This window comes from Manis javanica, chromosome 15, assembly GCF_040802235.1.
Source record: "Manis javanica isolate MJ-LG chromosome 15, MJ_LKY, whole genome shotgun sequence".
NCBI lineage: Eukaryota > Metazoa > Chordata > Mammalia > Pholidota > Manidae > Manis > Manis javanica.
Genome location: NC_133170.1, coordinates 55,803,190 through 55,819,702, shown reverse-complemented (window position 1 = coordinate 55,819,702; position 16,513 = coordinate 55,803,190). Strand labels below are relative to the sequence as shown.

Genomic DNA, 16,513 nt, shown 5'->3' with positions numbered 1-16,513 from the left:
TTGCTTTCTTTTTATATTCCACAAATAAGTGAAATCATGGTATTTGTCTTTATATACCTGGCTTATTTCACTGAGCATACCTTCTAGATCCATCCATGTCACTGCAAATGGCAGGATTTCTTCTTATGGCTGAATAATATCCCATTGTGTATATATACATCTTCTTTATCCATTCATCTACTGATGGACACTTAGGTTGCTTCCATACCTTGGCTACTGCAAATAGTGCAGTGATAAACATAGGGGTGCATATTTCTTTTCGAATGAGGGATTTTGTTTTCTTTGGGTAAATTCCTAGGAGTGGAATTAGTGGGTCAAATGGTATTTCTATTTTTAGTTTTTTGAGGAACCTCCATATTGCTTTCCACAATGGTTGCACCAATTTATATTCCCACCAACAGTGTAGAAGGGTTCTCATTTCTCCACATCCTTGCCAGCATTTGTCTTTTGGATGGTGGCCATCCTACTTGGTGTGAGGTGATGTCTCATTGTGGTTTTAATTTGTGTTTCCCTGATGATTTTTTATTTCTTCTTTGGATAAGTGTCTGTTCAGATCCATTGAGCATTTTTTAATCGGGTTATTTGTCTTCTTGGTGTTGAGGTGTATGAGTTCTTTATGTACTTTGGATGTTAACCCTTTAACAGATGAGTCATTGTTTTCCTGTTTCCTAATTTCCATTTCATTTAAAGCTTCTTCAACCTGTAATAATCTACTGTTGAACCAATCCACTGTGTTTCATCTCAGATACTGTATTATTCAGCTCTGAGTGGCTCTTTTTCAGGTCTTCTTTTTGTTGAAGTCCTCCCTGAGATGTTGAATATTTTTCTGTAGAAGTGTGAGAATATTTATAACTTGTACTTTGAAAACATTTATCAAGAAGATTGGTGATTTCCATTTCATTTAGCCCTCTTTCTGGTGTCTTGTTTTGTAGTTTTTGTTTGGGCATGTCCTCTACCTCATTTTGTCAGGGTTTGTGTTTCTTCCTCTGTATTAGATGGCTCTGCTGCTTCCTGACCTATGGGGTAATAGCTTTATGAAGGAGGCTAGTGCCAGCAGCTCAAGACTACTTTCCAGTGTGGGAGCCCCAGCTCTTGGCATGCAGTGGACAGGGCTACCTTTCTGTCTCACTTGTAATGGTCTGATTCTAGAAAGGCAGGTTGCTTTGGCCATGCCTTTGTGATCAGCACAGAAGTCTCTGCTGGAGTTGCTGTGGGAAGGGCTGCCTCTGCTTGGCCTGCAGCAATGGCGGGGCTGCACAGTTAATGGGGTGAGTAGGCTGATGCAGCTCTGCCCAGGTCTGACGCATAGCACCCAGCTTGGACACCTGCAGGAAGGAAGGAGCTCTTAGGGCTGACTCCTGCAGGCACTTCCCTGTTTGGTCTGAAGCTGAGCTGAGAAAGCTGGGAGGGTCTCCCTTTGCATACCAGGCAGCAAAGTCTGACACTACTGCTGGGCCAAGTGGGTTGTCTGATGACCGCATGCGAAGGGAGGAGCCTCAGGTTTGCATTGCCATTGAGGGGGATGGAGCATCTGGGGCTCTCAAGAGTTTCTGACCTGTTGGGCCAAGGGTGGGCTGGGGAGGTATGGTCTACCTGCCCTTTCTTCTGAGAATAGAGCTCTGTCCAACACTCACCCCTCTGGCACCACTCCCACTGCTGGGAAGTCTTTCAAAATGCCTGCTTTGCTTTTGTCTCATTCGACCAGTGGAGCGTGCCTCTCCACAAGCAGCTGGGATCTCAGCCTCCCCATGTGTTCCACCTGTCTTTGTTGTCCAGCCCCGCTAATCACCAGAACACCATGTAATGTGGGCTCATGCTCCGGCAGCAGACCTCCAGGGTGAGGTGTCCAGCAATCCTGGGCTCCTACTCCCACCCTGCTCTGGTGCTCTTTCTCCCACCAGTGGGTTGGGGTTGGAGGAGGGCTTGTGTCCCACTGGTTCTTGGCTTTGCCACTTTACCCTTTTCTGTGAGGTCTTCTCTTCTTCCCCAGATGTAGGTAGTCTGTCTTACAGTCTTCAGGTTGTTTTCAGGTTTAGCTGCATTTGCTGTATTTTTGTGTTATGTGTGTTTTGGGAAGGAGATTTCTGCCTTGCCTTCCTACTCTGCCATCTTTTTCCAGGTACTATTTTTTTCTGGTTTTGATACCAGGATATTACTGGTCCCATAAAATGAGTTGTGTAGTGTTCTGTCATCTGTTTTCTGGAAGAAATTGTATAGAATTGGCTTCAATGTTTGGTAGAATTCTCCAGTGGAACCATCTGGACCTATAGGAGATTTCATTTCTGGGAGTTAAAAAAGTATAAATTCATTTTTTTAGTCTTATGGGGCTATTTAAATTATCTTTTTATGTTGAATAATTGTATTATTTTGTGCATTTTAAGGTATTGGTCTAGGCTGCCATATTTATTTATGTAGAGTTGTTCCTAGAATTCCCTTATCATACTTTTTATGTCTGTGGTAGTACCTCTTGTCTTACTTCACGCTGCTATAGCAAAATACCAAAGACAGAGTAGCTTATAAACAGAAATCTCTCTCTCACAATTCTAGAGGCTAGAAGTTCCAGATCATGGCACCAGCAGATTTGCAGTGGTGACTGGTGAGGGCCATCTTCCTGGTTCACAGCTGGTGCCCTCTTACTGTGTCCTCACATGGTAGATGGGGTGAGAAATCCCTCTGGACACTGTTATAAGAGCACTTAATCTCACTCATGAGGGGGCCCTTGTGTCCTAATCAATGGGCCCTACCTCCTAATAACCATCCTCTTTGGGGATTAAGATTAAACATATATATTTTGGGCTGACACATTCAGACGATAGCACCCATTTTATTCCTGACATTGGTAGTTTGTGTCTTCTCCTTGTCAGTCTTGCTACAGGTCTATTTCAAAGAACTGGGGTTTTTTTTGTTTTTTGTTTTTGCTGTTTCTTCTATTATTTTTCTCTTTCAATTTCATAAATTTCTACTATTATCTTTAGTATATTCTTCCTTGTTACTTATTTTGTTCTTTTTCTGGTTTCATGGGAGTAGGAGTTTAAGATTATCAAGACTTTCCTTCCTTTGTAATATAATCACTTAATATCATAAACTCTCTTGGCATTGTTTTAGCTTCATCCAACACATTTTGGTATATTCTGTTTTCATTTTCATTCAGTTTAACTCTTAAAAAAAAAAAAGGACCCTTCAGACTTTGGTCTCTGACCCATGGATTCAGAAGTGTGTTATTTAGCTTCTAAGTCATCAGAAATTTTGCTGTTATCTTCTATTACTGATTTCTAATTTGATCTCACTGTGGTCAGAAAATACATTCTATATGATTTCAGTGCTTTTACATTTCTTGAGGTCTGTTTTATGGGCCCAGGACATGGTAGAATTTGGTATGTGTCCCATGGGCTCTTAAAAAGAATAGGGAGTCTCCCAGGAATCCCTCTCCTAGGAATTTACCCAAAGAATATAAGTTCTCAGATTCAAAAAGACATATGCACCCCTATTTTTATTGTAGCACTATTTACAATAGCCAAGAAATGGAAGCAACCTAAGTGTCCATCAGTAGATAAATGGATAAAGAAGATGTGGTACATACACACAATGGAATACTATTCAGCCATAAGAAAGAAACAAATCCTACCATTTGCAACAACATGGATGGAGCTGGAGGATATTATGCTCAGTGAAATAAGCCAGGTGGGGAAAGACAAGTGCCAAATGATTTCCCTCACTTGTGGAGTATAACAATGAAGTAAAACTGAAGGAACAAAACAGCAGCGGACTCACAGACTCCAAGAAGGGACTAGTGGTTACCAAAGAGGAGAGGTGTAGGAGTGGAGGTGCGGAGGGAGGGAGAAGGGGATTGAGGGGTATTATGTTTAGTACACATGGTTGGGGGGTCATGGGAAAGACAGTGGAGCACAGAGAAGGCAAATAGTGAATCTGTGGCATCTTACTGCACTGATGAACAGTGACTGCAATGGGGTATGGGTGGGGACTTGATAATATGGGTAAATGTAGTAACCACATTGTTTTTCACATGAAACATTCATAAGGGTGTATATCAATAATACTTTTTTAAAAAAAGAATAGGTATTCTGCTGTTGTTGAAGAGTATTCTGTACATGTGCATTAGGTCCTGCTTGTTAATGGTGTTGAGTTCTGTATCCTTGCTGATTTTCTGTATGGTGATTCTGCCAACCATGGGGAGGGTAATAGTCATATGACCAACTACAGTTGTGGATTTTCTGTTTCTCCTTTCAGCCCTATCACTTTTTGCTTTATGTAATTTGCAGCTCTGTTGTTTGATGCATATACATTAAGGATTGCTATTTCATCTTGGTGAACTGACCCTTTTACCATTATGGAATGTTCTCTGTCCCTGGTAATTTTCCTTGTTCTGAAGTATGCTCTATCTGGTAATATTATCACTCCTGCTTTCTTTTAACATTTGCATTGTATATCTTTTCCTTTTCTTTTACCTTCAGTCAATTTATATTGTTACATTTGAAGTGAGTTTCTTACAGCTTATTGCTGGATTGTTATTTTATCCACTCTGGCAATCTCTGCCTCTTAATTGGTATATTTAGACACTTATATTTAATGATATGCTTGGTCTTTAGTTTGCCCCCTCCTTTCTTTTTTCCTGTTTTTTTCAGTTTTTCATTTCTGTTTTACTTTTCCTACCTTCCCATGGGTTACATGAACATTTTGTTTAGAATTCCATTTTATCTATTGTACTTATGAATGTTTCTCTTTTGTAAACTTCTCAGGAGTTGCCCTAGGTATAACATTATACATCTAAACTTATCAGTGTACTGGCATCAATATTTTACCAGTTTGACTGAAGTATGAAAATTTTAACTCCTTCTGTCCTTTCACCCTTCCTCATTTATACAAATAAAATTTAGAAACTCAGGAGAAATTCTATTGTATTTACACACAGTTTTTTTCCCCTTACTCTTTCCAATTATTCTTTCTTCCTTATGTCCTAAGACTCTTTCTTTCTTCCTTTCGTTTACTTCTTTCTTTAGAAGTTCTAATTGTGGTTAAAAAAACACACACATAGCATAAAATTCACTATCTTTACCATTTTAAACTGTACAGCTCAGTAGTTTATGTTTACATTATTGTGCAATGGATCTTAAGAATGTTTTTATATTGCAAAACTGAAACTCTATACCCATTCAACAACCTCCCCATTTCCCCTTACCCCTCCAGGCCCTGGAAATCACCTTTCTACTTTGTTTCTATTAATTTGACTCCTGTAGATGCCTCATATAAGTAGAATCACAGTATTTGTCATCTTTTTAAATTTTATTTTTACTAAATTTAAATTTTATTATACAAGTTATATCCTTTCAACACACTTTAAGTGTACATTATTGTTGACTAAGTACAACGTTTTATAGCAAATCCCTAGACCTTATCATCTTACTCAACTGAAACTTCATGCCTGCTGGTAAATAATGCCACATTCACCACCACCACCACTACCTCTCAGGCCCTTATAACTACCATTCCATTAGATTTAATGAATCTGACTATATTAGAAACCTCACATAAGTGAAATCAGGCAGTACTTGTCTGTGTCTGGCACATTTCATTTAGCATAATGTCCTCAAAGTCCATCCATGTTGTCACATTGCAGAATTTCCTTTTTTGAGTCTGAATGGTATTCCATTGTAGGTGTATATCACATTTTCTTTATCCATTGATCTGTTGATGGACATTTAGGCTGTTTCCACATCTTATTATTGTGAGCAGTGCTGCAATGAAAACTGAAGTGCTAACATCTCCTCAAGATGATGATTTCAATTCTTTTGGATATGCACTCAGACGGGGGATTGCTGGACATATGGTAGTTTCATTTTAAAATTTTTAACGAACCTCCAATCTGTTTTCTATTGTGGCTACACCATTTTGCATTCATACCCACAGTGTATAAGGGTTCCAATTTCTCCACATCCTTGCCAACACTTCTTGTTCTAGCCATCCTGGGAAGTGTGTGAGCTGGTATCTCATTGTGATTTTTATTTGTATTTCTTTGATGTTTAGTGAAGAGCATTTTTTCATATACCTGTTTCCCATTTGTATATCTTCTTTGGAGAAATGTTTATTCAAGTCCTCAGCCAATTGTTAATTGAGATAATAGATTTTTTGTTACTGAGTTATATAGTTCCTTATATAACTTGGAGATTAATACCTCATCAGATACATGGCTTGAAAATATTTTCAACCATTCTGCCAATTGCCATTTCACTCTGTTGTTTATTTCCTTTGCAAAAGTTTTTAGTTTGATATAGTCCCACTTGTTTTTGCTGCCTGAAATTTTGGTGTCATATTCATGTAATCATTGCCATAACCAGTGTCAGAAGCTTTTCCTTATGTTTTCCTCTAGGAGAGTTATAGTTTTAGGTCTCATGTTTGTCTTTAGTTCATTGTGAGTTGATTTTTATGTATGGTCCAATTTCATTCAGCTATATGTGGTTATACAGTTTTACCGAGAGAATTGTTGATGAGACTATCCTTTCCCTACTGTGTTATTAGCATCGTTGTTGGAAATTACTTGACCATCTATAAATGGATTTATTTTTGGCTCTCTGTTCTGTTCCACTGACCTATATTTGTCTTTATGGCAGTACCATACTGTTTTGATTAATATAGCTTGTAATATCGTTTAAAATTGGAACTGTGATGCCTCTAGCTTTGTTCTTCCTCTGGGCTGCTTTGCTCTTTGACATCTTTTGTATTCCATATGAATTGTAGAACTGTTCTATTTCTAATTGTAGATACTGTAAAAAGTGTCTTTGGAATTTTGACAGGTACTGCACCGAATCTATAGACTAGGTAGTATGGGCATTTTTATAATACTAAGTCTTCAAATTCATGAACATGGGATGTCTTTCCATTTGTTTAATTTCTTCCATCAATGTTTTGTAGTGTTCAATATATATATATATCTTACACCTCTTCAGTCTATTTCTAAGTATTTTATTCTTTTTGTTTGTACTGTAAATGGGATTGTTTCCTAATTTCCCTTACCAAGTTAATTGTTAATATATAGAAATGCAACTGAATTTTGTATGTTGATTTTGTATCCTGTGATTTTACTGAATTCATATACTAGTTTTCAGTTTTTTTGAATAGTCTTTAGAATTTTCCATATCTAATGCCATGGTGTCTACAGAGATAATTTTACATCTTCCTTTGCAATGTGGATGTCTTTTATTTCTTCTTATCTAACTGTTCTGGCTAGGACTTAATAGTACTATGTTAAATAAAGTGGTGAGTGGTCACCCTTGCTTTGCTCCTGATTTTGTAGTAAAAGATTTCAGTTCTATCCCATTGAGTGATGTTATTAGTTATGGGCTTTTCACATATGGCCTTTATTATGTTAAGGTATTTTCCTTCTATTTCTAGTTTGTTGAGAATTTTTATAATAAAAAGGTATAGAATTTCATCAATTGCTTTTTCTGCATCTATTGAGATGATCTTGTTATTTTTAGCCTTTATTTTGTTGATGTTTTATATCACAATAATTGATTTTCATTTATTGAACTATCCCTGCATCCCAGAGCTAAATCCCACTTGGTTGTGGTGTATGATCTGTGCTACTGGATTCAGCTTGCTGGTATTTGAGAATATATGCCTCTCTATTCATTAGGGATATTGGCCTGTGGTTTTCTTTTCTAGTGATGTCTTTGTCCAGCTTTATATATTTAGATCATCTGGTTTTGGGTGCATATAGATTTATAGTTGATGTATCTTTGTGGTGGATTGACTTTTTCATTATTTTGTAATGTCCTTCTTTGTCTCTTGTGACAATTTTCAATCTGAAGTCTATTTTGTCTGATATATATTTAGCCACCCCCTGCTCTCTTTTTACCATCTGCATAGAGTAGGTTTCCATCTGTTTACTTTCAGGCTCTGTATGTCTTTAAATCTAAAGTGAGTTACTTGTAGGCAGTGCATGGCTGGGTCATGTTTTTTAATCCATTTAGCCACTCTGTCTTTTGACTGGGGAATTTAATCCATTTACATTTAGAGTAATTACTGATAGGGAAGGACTTATTATTGCCATTATTTAAAGCTAGGGAAACTCACAGTAGAGAAAGATGGCTGACTCAAGCTTGTTCTTTCTTACCCCCTTCTCCTAGGCTTCTAGGGGCCTCTTAGGATTTAGAAGTATGTGTGTGTCCCACATACTGAGCAGTGCTCACCAGAGAAGGCCAGGGACTGAATGGAATTTGAGCTGAAATGTAAAAAAAAAAAAAATCATGCAACTTGTCTGTCACATTTGGGGTAGGCCATTTCCTGACATTTTCTTCCCTGGGACCCAGACTCTTTCCCTGAGACATGTTCCAACAACAAGTCCTTCACCTTCCTTCCCTCTTTTATCTTCAAGTTTGGTGATACAATAATGAATGAGTTGGCCAGGCTACCTGGACAAAATAGCTTGATAATGTGGGTAAGGGGAACTTGGGGGAGAGTTTTTGATTCCTGATTATAGGAATTCCTCATCTGCTCCTTTCTCCAGTGAAGTAGCATCTTATGGTGGGGCTCAAGCATAGCCAGGAACAGCTGGCAGTCTCCTGAAAGGGGCTCAATTCTTGGGACCTGAGAACTACCTGAACTGTAGGGATCACTCTCATCACCCACAAAATAGTTTCTGATCCTGACTCTGAGACTTGGATTGGCTTGTTTATATTCCTCTTTGTTCCAAAAGATGATTTGAAGTGGTTTCCCTGGCTACCTAGCATCTCTATCTGATGCTAGATAAGAGGGATGATTCTGCTCTTTCTTCTGGGATTTGACATCTAAACCACAATCCTAAACTCCCTGAACTCTCACTGAGGAAAGTTTTTCTTGTACTGATGGAAAGAACTTTTAAAATTTAACCTAATAGTTTTAACCACTAAAAGAAAAAAAAAACCAATGTACAGAGAAATTGGAATTTTAAAAAATATTCAGTTAAACCTAAAAGAAGGTAGGAAAGGAGGAAAAGAAAACAAAAGGGAGAAAAAGCCCAACTGTATCAATATTATATTAGACAGAAATGACTAAAAATTTCAATTAAAAGATAGAGATAAGACTAGATAAAAACAAGACACTCCTTATATTAAAAAATACAGATAACCTTTAGAAAATTATATACTATGCAAAAAGCATAAGAAAGCTGATATTAATATATAAAATAGACTTCAAGAGAAAGAGTATAATCAATGATAAAGAAGGACATTTCATAATAAAATGTCAGTTCATCAGGAAGATGTAATGACCATAAATTTATATGTACCAAATCATAGGATAAGATCTAGGATACTCTGTGGCATCTTGCTACACTGATGGACAGTGACTGTGGTGGGGTGGAGGTGGGGACTAGATAATATGGGGTGAATGTAGTAACCACAATGTTGCTCATGTGAAACCTTTATAAGATTGTATATCAATGATACCTTAATTTTTAAAAAAAAGATCTTAGGACACGCTGAAAGTCTTAAGTCATGAGAGGCTATTTATACTGGAAATGGGGCTTGGCCCGAGCAAAAGGCACAGGAAATAAAGCACAGGGCTTCTAAATTTCCCCGTATGCTTGAGAGGCAGTAGGGCCCAGGAACAATGGGTTGAGAGGATAAAAGGAGAAAACACACCTGAGTAATAGGTTCTGTTAGTTATAAAACTGGATCTGAACCAACTTGGGAGTAAAGACATCATTAGAACTACAAAAATATCTGCCATACGTAGATGGCAACAATTTAGAAAATTTGTATATAGGTCAGTTCTTGATTAATCTCTGAAATTTGACCCCAAGCTCTTGAAAAAACTCCCAGGACTATCCAAAACCCAGCTGCACTTGTGCCCAAAGGAAGAAGTATTCAGAATAATAGGAAAATGAGAAAAACTGGTGGGGACAGTAACTCAAAGCAAACTGGAACGTTAATGATGTGGTAAAATTCTAGCCCCTAAGGACAGAGCAAGTTTCAAAGACAACAGCGAAAACTGGCTCAGGAAAAATCTGTTGTGTATCTCAAGGCAGTGGAAAGACCAGACCCCCTGGAGGCCGACAGATCTGGGGCCTTCCCACAGTTGTGTAACTTTGGGCAAGTCCCTTAACCATTCTGAGCCTCAGTTTCTTGACTGACAAAATGGGGATGCCTGTAGCGCCTGCATCACAGAGCTGTGGTTGGGCTTAAACACAACAGTATACCTACTGGGTATAGCAGCACAGTTTACCGGGGCTTGCTCAGTAAGTGGGGATTCCATCCCAGCTCCAGACTCCCAAATGGCTGGATGTGAAATGTGCATAAAAGATCTGCATGGCTATAGCTATCTGACATTTTTCGCTACTCAGTTTGGATCTTTCGATATATATATCTATAGAGGGAAAAGAAAATAGAAAACAGAACATATGAGCAAATGTGAAATGTAAATAAAACACAAGGATGGCCTCAATCTTTTGTTTTGGACTGTATCAGTTTAACATGCTAACTTGCACTCTACCTGATATGATGAACATGAACGTGAGTTAAGTGGTAAGGACATGGGTTCACTTCCTAAAATAAAAGCAGTAACATTTAGATATCCTGCCTCCGAAGTTAGGCCAACTGATATATCTTTGAAACCAAGAATGATGGTGTCTTTACAGATTCTTGCTGTTGTGGAAATGTTCTTTGATTGGTAGGAGGTGAATAATGTTACAAAAAACTCAGACTCACCAGGGCTTGTAGTTTAGGACAGTGAATGGAGAGCTGGACGAGTGTGCTGTCGGTTATCTGCAAAGAAACACACGGTGTCAGTGTGCCTTCTACACCAGAACTTAACACCTAATCCTGGCTTCTCCTGAACCTGAGAATCGAAAGGTGCAGAAGAGAATTAAAAACTCATCTCAAGCACACTCAGTCCGAGAGTTCCTCTCTTCACCAGCAGCCTCAAATCTACCCACTCCTGGGCAGAAGACAACACACTGCTGTTCTCTGGTCTCTCCTTTGGTGCCCCAAGGGGAACTAGGGACAGGGGACAAAGAGGAAGTGGGTAAGGAGCATCCCCCAGTATTCTCTTCAGTATAGTCACCTCATCACTGGACATGAAAGCTCATTTCTCCCTTAAGGTTTGTGAAAATAAAATAAGAATCTTATTTTTCATTCTGGGCAGAAGGCGGTGGTTTCCCAAACTTCTTGACCATAGCTATCTCATGCCTGAGAGCAGCCGAGTTCACACACCCCACTGATACCTATGCTGGGGCAAGGCGGGTCCAGACAGCCAGTTGGTGTGCCTCTGGCTATGCCTGGCTGTCAGGGACCACGGGGAGCGCAGCCTCATGGGGCTGTTGGGAGTCCACTTACCAGGATGCACTCTTCAAGATCCATCTTCTCCAGGTCATGGCAATTCTGAAAGAGGCCATGAGACGTCTACCACCATGTGGTCAGTGGTGAGGGCAAACACTGGTGGCTTGCCCTGGCCCTCTGAGTACCAGCCTGGTATCCTTATTCTCTTCCATTAAGGAGTGTGCCCTGTCCTAAAGTGACCAATCCTAGTGAGCCAGCACTTCTGGGCAGGTGCCCCTTGAGCCCTGTTCGTTTTGGAAATTGGAATAGGGCTGCCCTGGTGTGCATTTCCTGCTCTCATCCCTGAAAGGTAATTTGCCTACACCTTCCCAATGATTCATAGATATCAGCATGTAAATTTTAGCCACAGAATAGGCTCTGGGAGGGCACAGAGCTGGGGTGTCCAGCCATGGTGTGGGCAGGTGAGGGCTGGGCAAAAGTAAGAGTCTATCAGCCTCCCCAGGAGGGCATGGCTTCCCAGCAGCAGGCCAGAGAGACCCCATGGTGGCCTGCATTTGCAGGGCAATGTGGAAGAGAGAGCAGAGCAGAGCACAGGAAAGACAGGGGAAGTGGCTGAGAGGCTAACTTGGGAACTGTCTGAGGAAGGGCAGCTGCCAGGAGGAGGCTCCTCCCCTGTGGCCCCCCTGACCAAGTGAGAGTGAGGCCCGCCCCTACTACAGAAGTCTCTACAGGACATCCCTGGCTTTCTGGCCACTGGAAAAAATGTAAAGTGGACCCTGAGGACTGTATTCTACTTGGTACCTGTCATTTCTGAAGGTAGTTTTTTACACACTCCAAAACCACTCCAAGTCATCCGGAATGAGGGAGGTGAGTTACAGATTGGTTTGGTTTTTTAAAAGCTCTGCCTTACCCGAGCTAAAAGTGTAAAGCCTGCGTCAGTCAAGTGGGAACATCGGGCAGCCTCCAAAATCCTGGGATAAAGGGTATGTGGGAGAAAGAAGTAGCAACTGGTCAACAATAAGAACACATACTTTAGGATGCCCAGTCTTGAGTTTATTTCACTCTGATACACTTTTGCTTCTCATACATTACAGCCCTAAGGGTTGTAAATGCAAGTACTGTCCTCATGGGAGAGATGAGGAGAATGAGGCTGAGTGAGGAATATGACTTACCCTAAGCCCCAAAGTCACATCCCAAACTTGGATAGTAAATCCAGGAATTTCACACAATACCAGCACATTGTTACTGTTTGAAAGTATCATTCCAGTATTTGTTAAATTTTAAACAATTAAAATGAACTTTTACTCAACAAAATCATCCTGATATATATTGCATTTACTGAGGTTCCAAAGTACCCTAAAGGAAATTTTTAAAACTTGCAGCTAATGAAAAATGTGAGTTAATTCTCAATACCCACACTTAACAGGGAAGCATTACTAACATTTTTGAGTTAAATACTCCTTTTAGCAATAAGTTTGACCTCCTTTCTGACCACTTTGATATCTGCATTTCTTCTACTATGCAGATGTATCAAAATTATCTAGAATCTTCCCTAATACAACAGTAAGAAAGATGGGCAAAAAACAGATTTAGGTAATCCTTAAAAGGTATGTAATTAGAGTAAGCATGAGAAATTATCAGTTTCACTGAAAAGAACAACAAAACACGTATTCTTTGCTCTGCCTCCTGTATAGGGGTTAAGGTAGCTGGTTCTGAAGTCAAACTCTACAAGTTCAAATTCTAGTTCTGCTTCTTACTCATCATGTGGCCCAGGATAAATTATGTTATTTCTCTGAGTTTCACTTTCTCCTCTGCAAAACAAGCAAGAATAATAGAACCTGCCACCTAGAGATGTAGTGAGGATTAAATGAGAAAATGCTTACAAAAGTGCCTAACATGGAGCTTGGAACATGAGTCCAACTGATGTTTACTATGATCAGTATTTTGTTGCCATTATTAGTTTTAATATTCATGGTATTATGTTGGAGAATCAGAAAAAAAAACAATTTGTTAAAACAAAACTTTTCTTCCTACTAAGAAGATGAGAAACAAGTGACTGATTTCCCCTTATTCTGTCCACTCAGCAGCTGGTTCAGAGGAGAACCTGGGGACAGCAGGATGTGAGGCTGTTGCTCTGATGTCAGAGTAATAAAAGGATGAGGCAACTCTGGTGGCTCATTGAGTGAAGGTCATCAAGAAATTAAGATTCCAGTGGTGGTGGACAGTGTAGTACCCTCCCATACCTCCTTAAAGGAACTGATCACACACTGTCCCCCACAATCTAAAAAGCCAACACCACCACCTACTCCATCTACTGGCCAGCCTCTCCCTAGCTGCAGGAAGCCCTCCTGGTCAGCCAGACAAGCTCTAAGCTGCAAAGGAAGAAGAGTGGTGCACTCACTGAAGTCTGGGGCAGTTCAAAGCCAGGGCCGTGAGAGAGGCATCCGTAAGGTTGCTGCAGCCAGAAAGGCAGAGGGCCTGCAGCCGGTGGCAGCCCCGGCATATCTGTACGACACCTTCATCTGTGATGCGCTAGGGGAAACCAAAGCAGGAAGGCAAATCAAGTGGCAGCAGCCAAGTGGCGTCTCCTGTGGGTTGATTAGTTTGGGCTAGTTATCAGCATTTTGTCCTTGTAATTTAAACAACATAAGGTGATGTGCAGGGCAGATATGTATGTTTTTTCTGCACAACTTTATTATTTATTCTAGCATTACTAACAGAAAGTGAAATTTCAAAATTGCATTTCCCTCCCCAGAGTGTTCCTCCCCCACCCACTGGAAAATTTATAAACTTGTGTTAAAAATCGTATCAAATTAAGAGTTCAGAAGACTTACCTGGTTAAGTGACATATTAATTTGTGGGTGAAATTCTACAGATTAATGCTTGGGATAACTACCATACAAACCATACATGTGCATATTAATATTTTCTCAAATGTTTTAGAAAAATCAAAATTAAATAAGTCACCAAGTCATTGGTAAATGGCTTAGGATTCTATGAATTTAGCCATGAAGATTCAAAAATATTACCTTTATTCAAATACAGTAATTCATGTAAAAATAAATATACACATTTATATTATACTTCAAGTCATCTGCCAGGGCGGCCCTACATGTAATTCAAGGTCCTAGTTTTGAACAGTGCAGGCCTGTAAGGTCAGTATTTGTCCAGAAGATAGTTTCTAGTTTATCTCCCACCATCAGGGACTCTAAAGACTTATGATTGACTCACTAAATGCTGAATACAAGGGATTTCTCTTGCTTTTCTCAAAATTGATGTTCCCCTTGAGAAACCCAGTAGAATGTAATAAGTACCCTCTTCAATTATCAATATTTACAGTGGCAGTGAGGAAGGAATGATAGTTTTTCACAGGCTGATGCTCTGGTGAAAGTTATACCTGCTCCTGAATATACCCTTTAGTTTTTGAAGCATTTTCCCATCTGTTAGTTTGTTTTATCCACTGAGACAATGTGGAGGTATCAAAATCCCCAGTTTATAAGTAAAAAGACAGACTGAGACCTTTCCATAAATTGCTGAGGTTACTGGCTACTTCACAGTATTCCTGATACCATAGACTAAAGCAAGACCCTGATATATGTTATTTGTGGGGATGTCAGTGGCTCTGCATTGGCCCTTTTGTTTAGACTGTTGTTCTTCCATCCTGTGGTAAACTGATACATCACATAGGGACACGGGATAAGGAATAAGACCATGGCCATCATCCCACCTGCCTGGGTGCTTCCCAGTGGGGCCCGCAGTGGCTTCCCCTGCAGCGGGGTCCCAAGGGAGAGAGCAGGAGCATGAGGGTGCTCACAGAAAGGCACGCTACTTACTGAACATGACTGTAAGTTGAGGCTCACAAGCTCGTGGCAGTAACTTTGAATGTGTTTCAGAGCTTCGTCTTCTAACTGAGTGGACAGAGAAAAACAAGAGAGATAGAACCAGGTGAGTGAACAGTGGGCATCAAGTAAAAACATGACAGCAAGTCCCCTAATGAAGTGCCCATACCCAGCATTAGTGTTGGACAAACACGCTGCATCAGCCCCTTGTTACCTGTGTGCAGCCCCTCAGGAGAAGGGCTTTCAGGCCTCGACACCCTCGCACCAGAGCCTCAATGCCATCCTTTGTGATCTGATCACACCAAGAGAGGTTCAGGTACTCCAGGTTTCGGCAGCCCTCACTGAGAGAAGGAGAAAGAAAACCACACATGTGAAGCCTATCCCTTAAAGAGTTTATTACCTGCTTTGAGTTTAGTAAATCACCAGCAATTCAGGGGACAGAGAACCTCTGTGGCCTGAGTCACCTATTTCCTACTCTAGCGGGACCACTAGAAAGGCTTTAGGCACACCATGTTTATAGCTTTGGGCATTTCTCATGACCACAAACAACAGTTGCTCTTACCTAATCCCCTTTAAGGAGCTGTTTGTAATAGACACACAGGAGGTCAGATCGAGATGTTTCAGCTTGGAACAGAATCTGCTAAGGCTATAACACGTGCTAAAAAAGAGCAGACACACTAAAGATATTTTCAACCATGTTTCTCTCCCCTCACTCTCCCCACGACCAATTACTCATCAAACTAATTTTCATTACTTACCTGTCAGTGATTTTTGTGCACCCATTTAGGTTTAAATGTTCAATATTTCGGCAATTCTGTGCAAAGGTCCTAAAATGAGAAAAACATTTAAAAACTCCCTGCAAGTTGCTGAAGAGCCACTAGAGGGCACATGTAACTGTTCACATTTGGAATAGTGCTCCTCAAACATTGAAAATTGTATTTTATTGTGAAAAGAATATTTAGATGAAAGCTACTCTCCTAACAAAATTTTAAATGTACAATATAATATTATTGACTGTAGGTATTCATGCTCCTCAAACTGTAATGTGCACGGCTCCTGTCCCAGCACAGGCTCCCACGGCAGATCTACAGGCCAACTGCTCAATAGTCTGCACTTCTAAGAAGCTGCCGAGTGATGCCAGTGTTGCTACTCGGGGACCACACTCTGAGAAGCCCTAGACTTCTGTGTATCAGTTGTAACTCCTTTACCTACTGCACCTTGGTGGTCAGCTGAGAATGGAGATCTGGCTCGCTATTCTTTCCCTTCTATAGAAAAAGCAGTCAGAAGGGTGCCAATCTTTCTTGTGTTGTGCCATGTTGTCACTTGGTTACCCTAGAGCCTTTGTGGAGAAACCATCTCTGGCTACTGATACAGCTGGTAGTTGATCAGATTCAAGAACTA

General features: G+C 40.2%; 1 protein-coding gene across 8 annotated transcripts in view; it reads right to left on the bottom strand.

Annotated features, from left to right (window-relative positions):
- The window catches only part of FBXL2 (F-box and leucine rich repeat protein 2), a 117,530-nt gene that overhangs the window by 18,941 nt on the left and 82,076 nt on the right, over positions 1–16,513 (bottom strand). For 4 of the 8 annotated variants that reach the window (XR_005058638.2, XR_005058639.2, XM_037008653.2 and 1 more), the window contains 8 exons: positions 15,871–15,939; positions 15,675–15,770; positions 15,327–15,453; positions 15,107–15,181; positions 13,675–13,805; positions 12,184–12,244; positions 11,331–11,375; positions 10,704–10,760 (listed from right to left, as the gene is read on the bottom strand). Coding sequence is in view for 6 of the 8 variants with exons in the window: in XM_037008653.2 (XP_036864548.1) it covers positions 10,704–10,760; positions 11,331–11,375; positions 12,184–12,244; positions 13,675–13,805; positions 15,107–15,181; positions 15,327–15,453; positions 15,675–15,770; positions 15,871–15,939 (661 nt within the window). In the remaining 2 variants the exon portion in view is untranslated. Of the gene's footprint in view, positions 1–10,703; positions 10,761–11,330; positions 11,376–12,183; positions 12,245–13,674; positions 13,806–15,106; positions 15,182–15,326; positions 15,454–15,674; positions 15,790–15,870; positions 15,940–16,513 lie in introns of all 8 variants that reach the window. The other 4 variants (XM_037008656.2, XM_037008657.2, XM_037008655.2 and 1 more) reach the window with 2 other exon arrangements.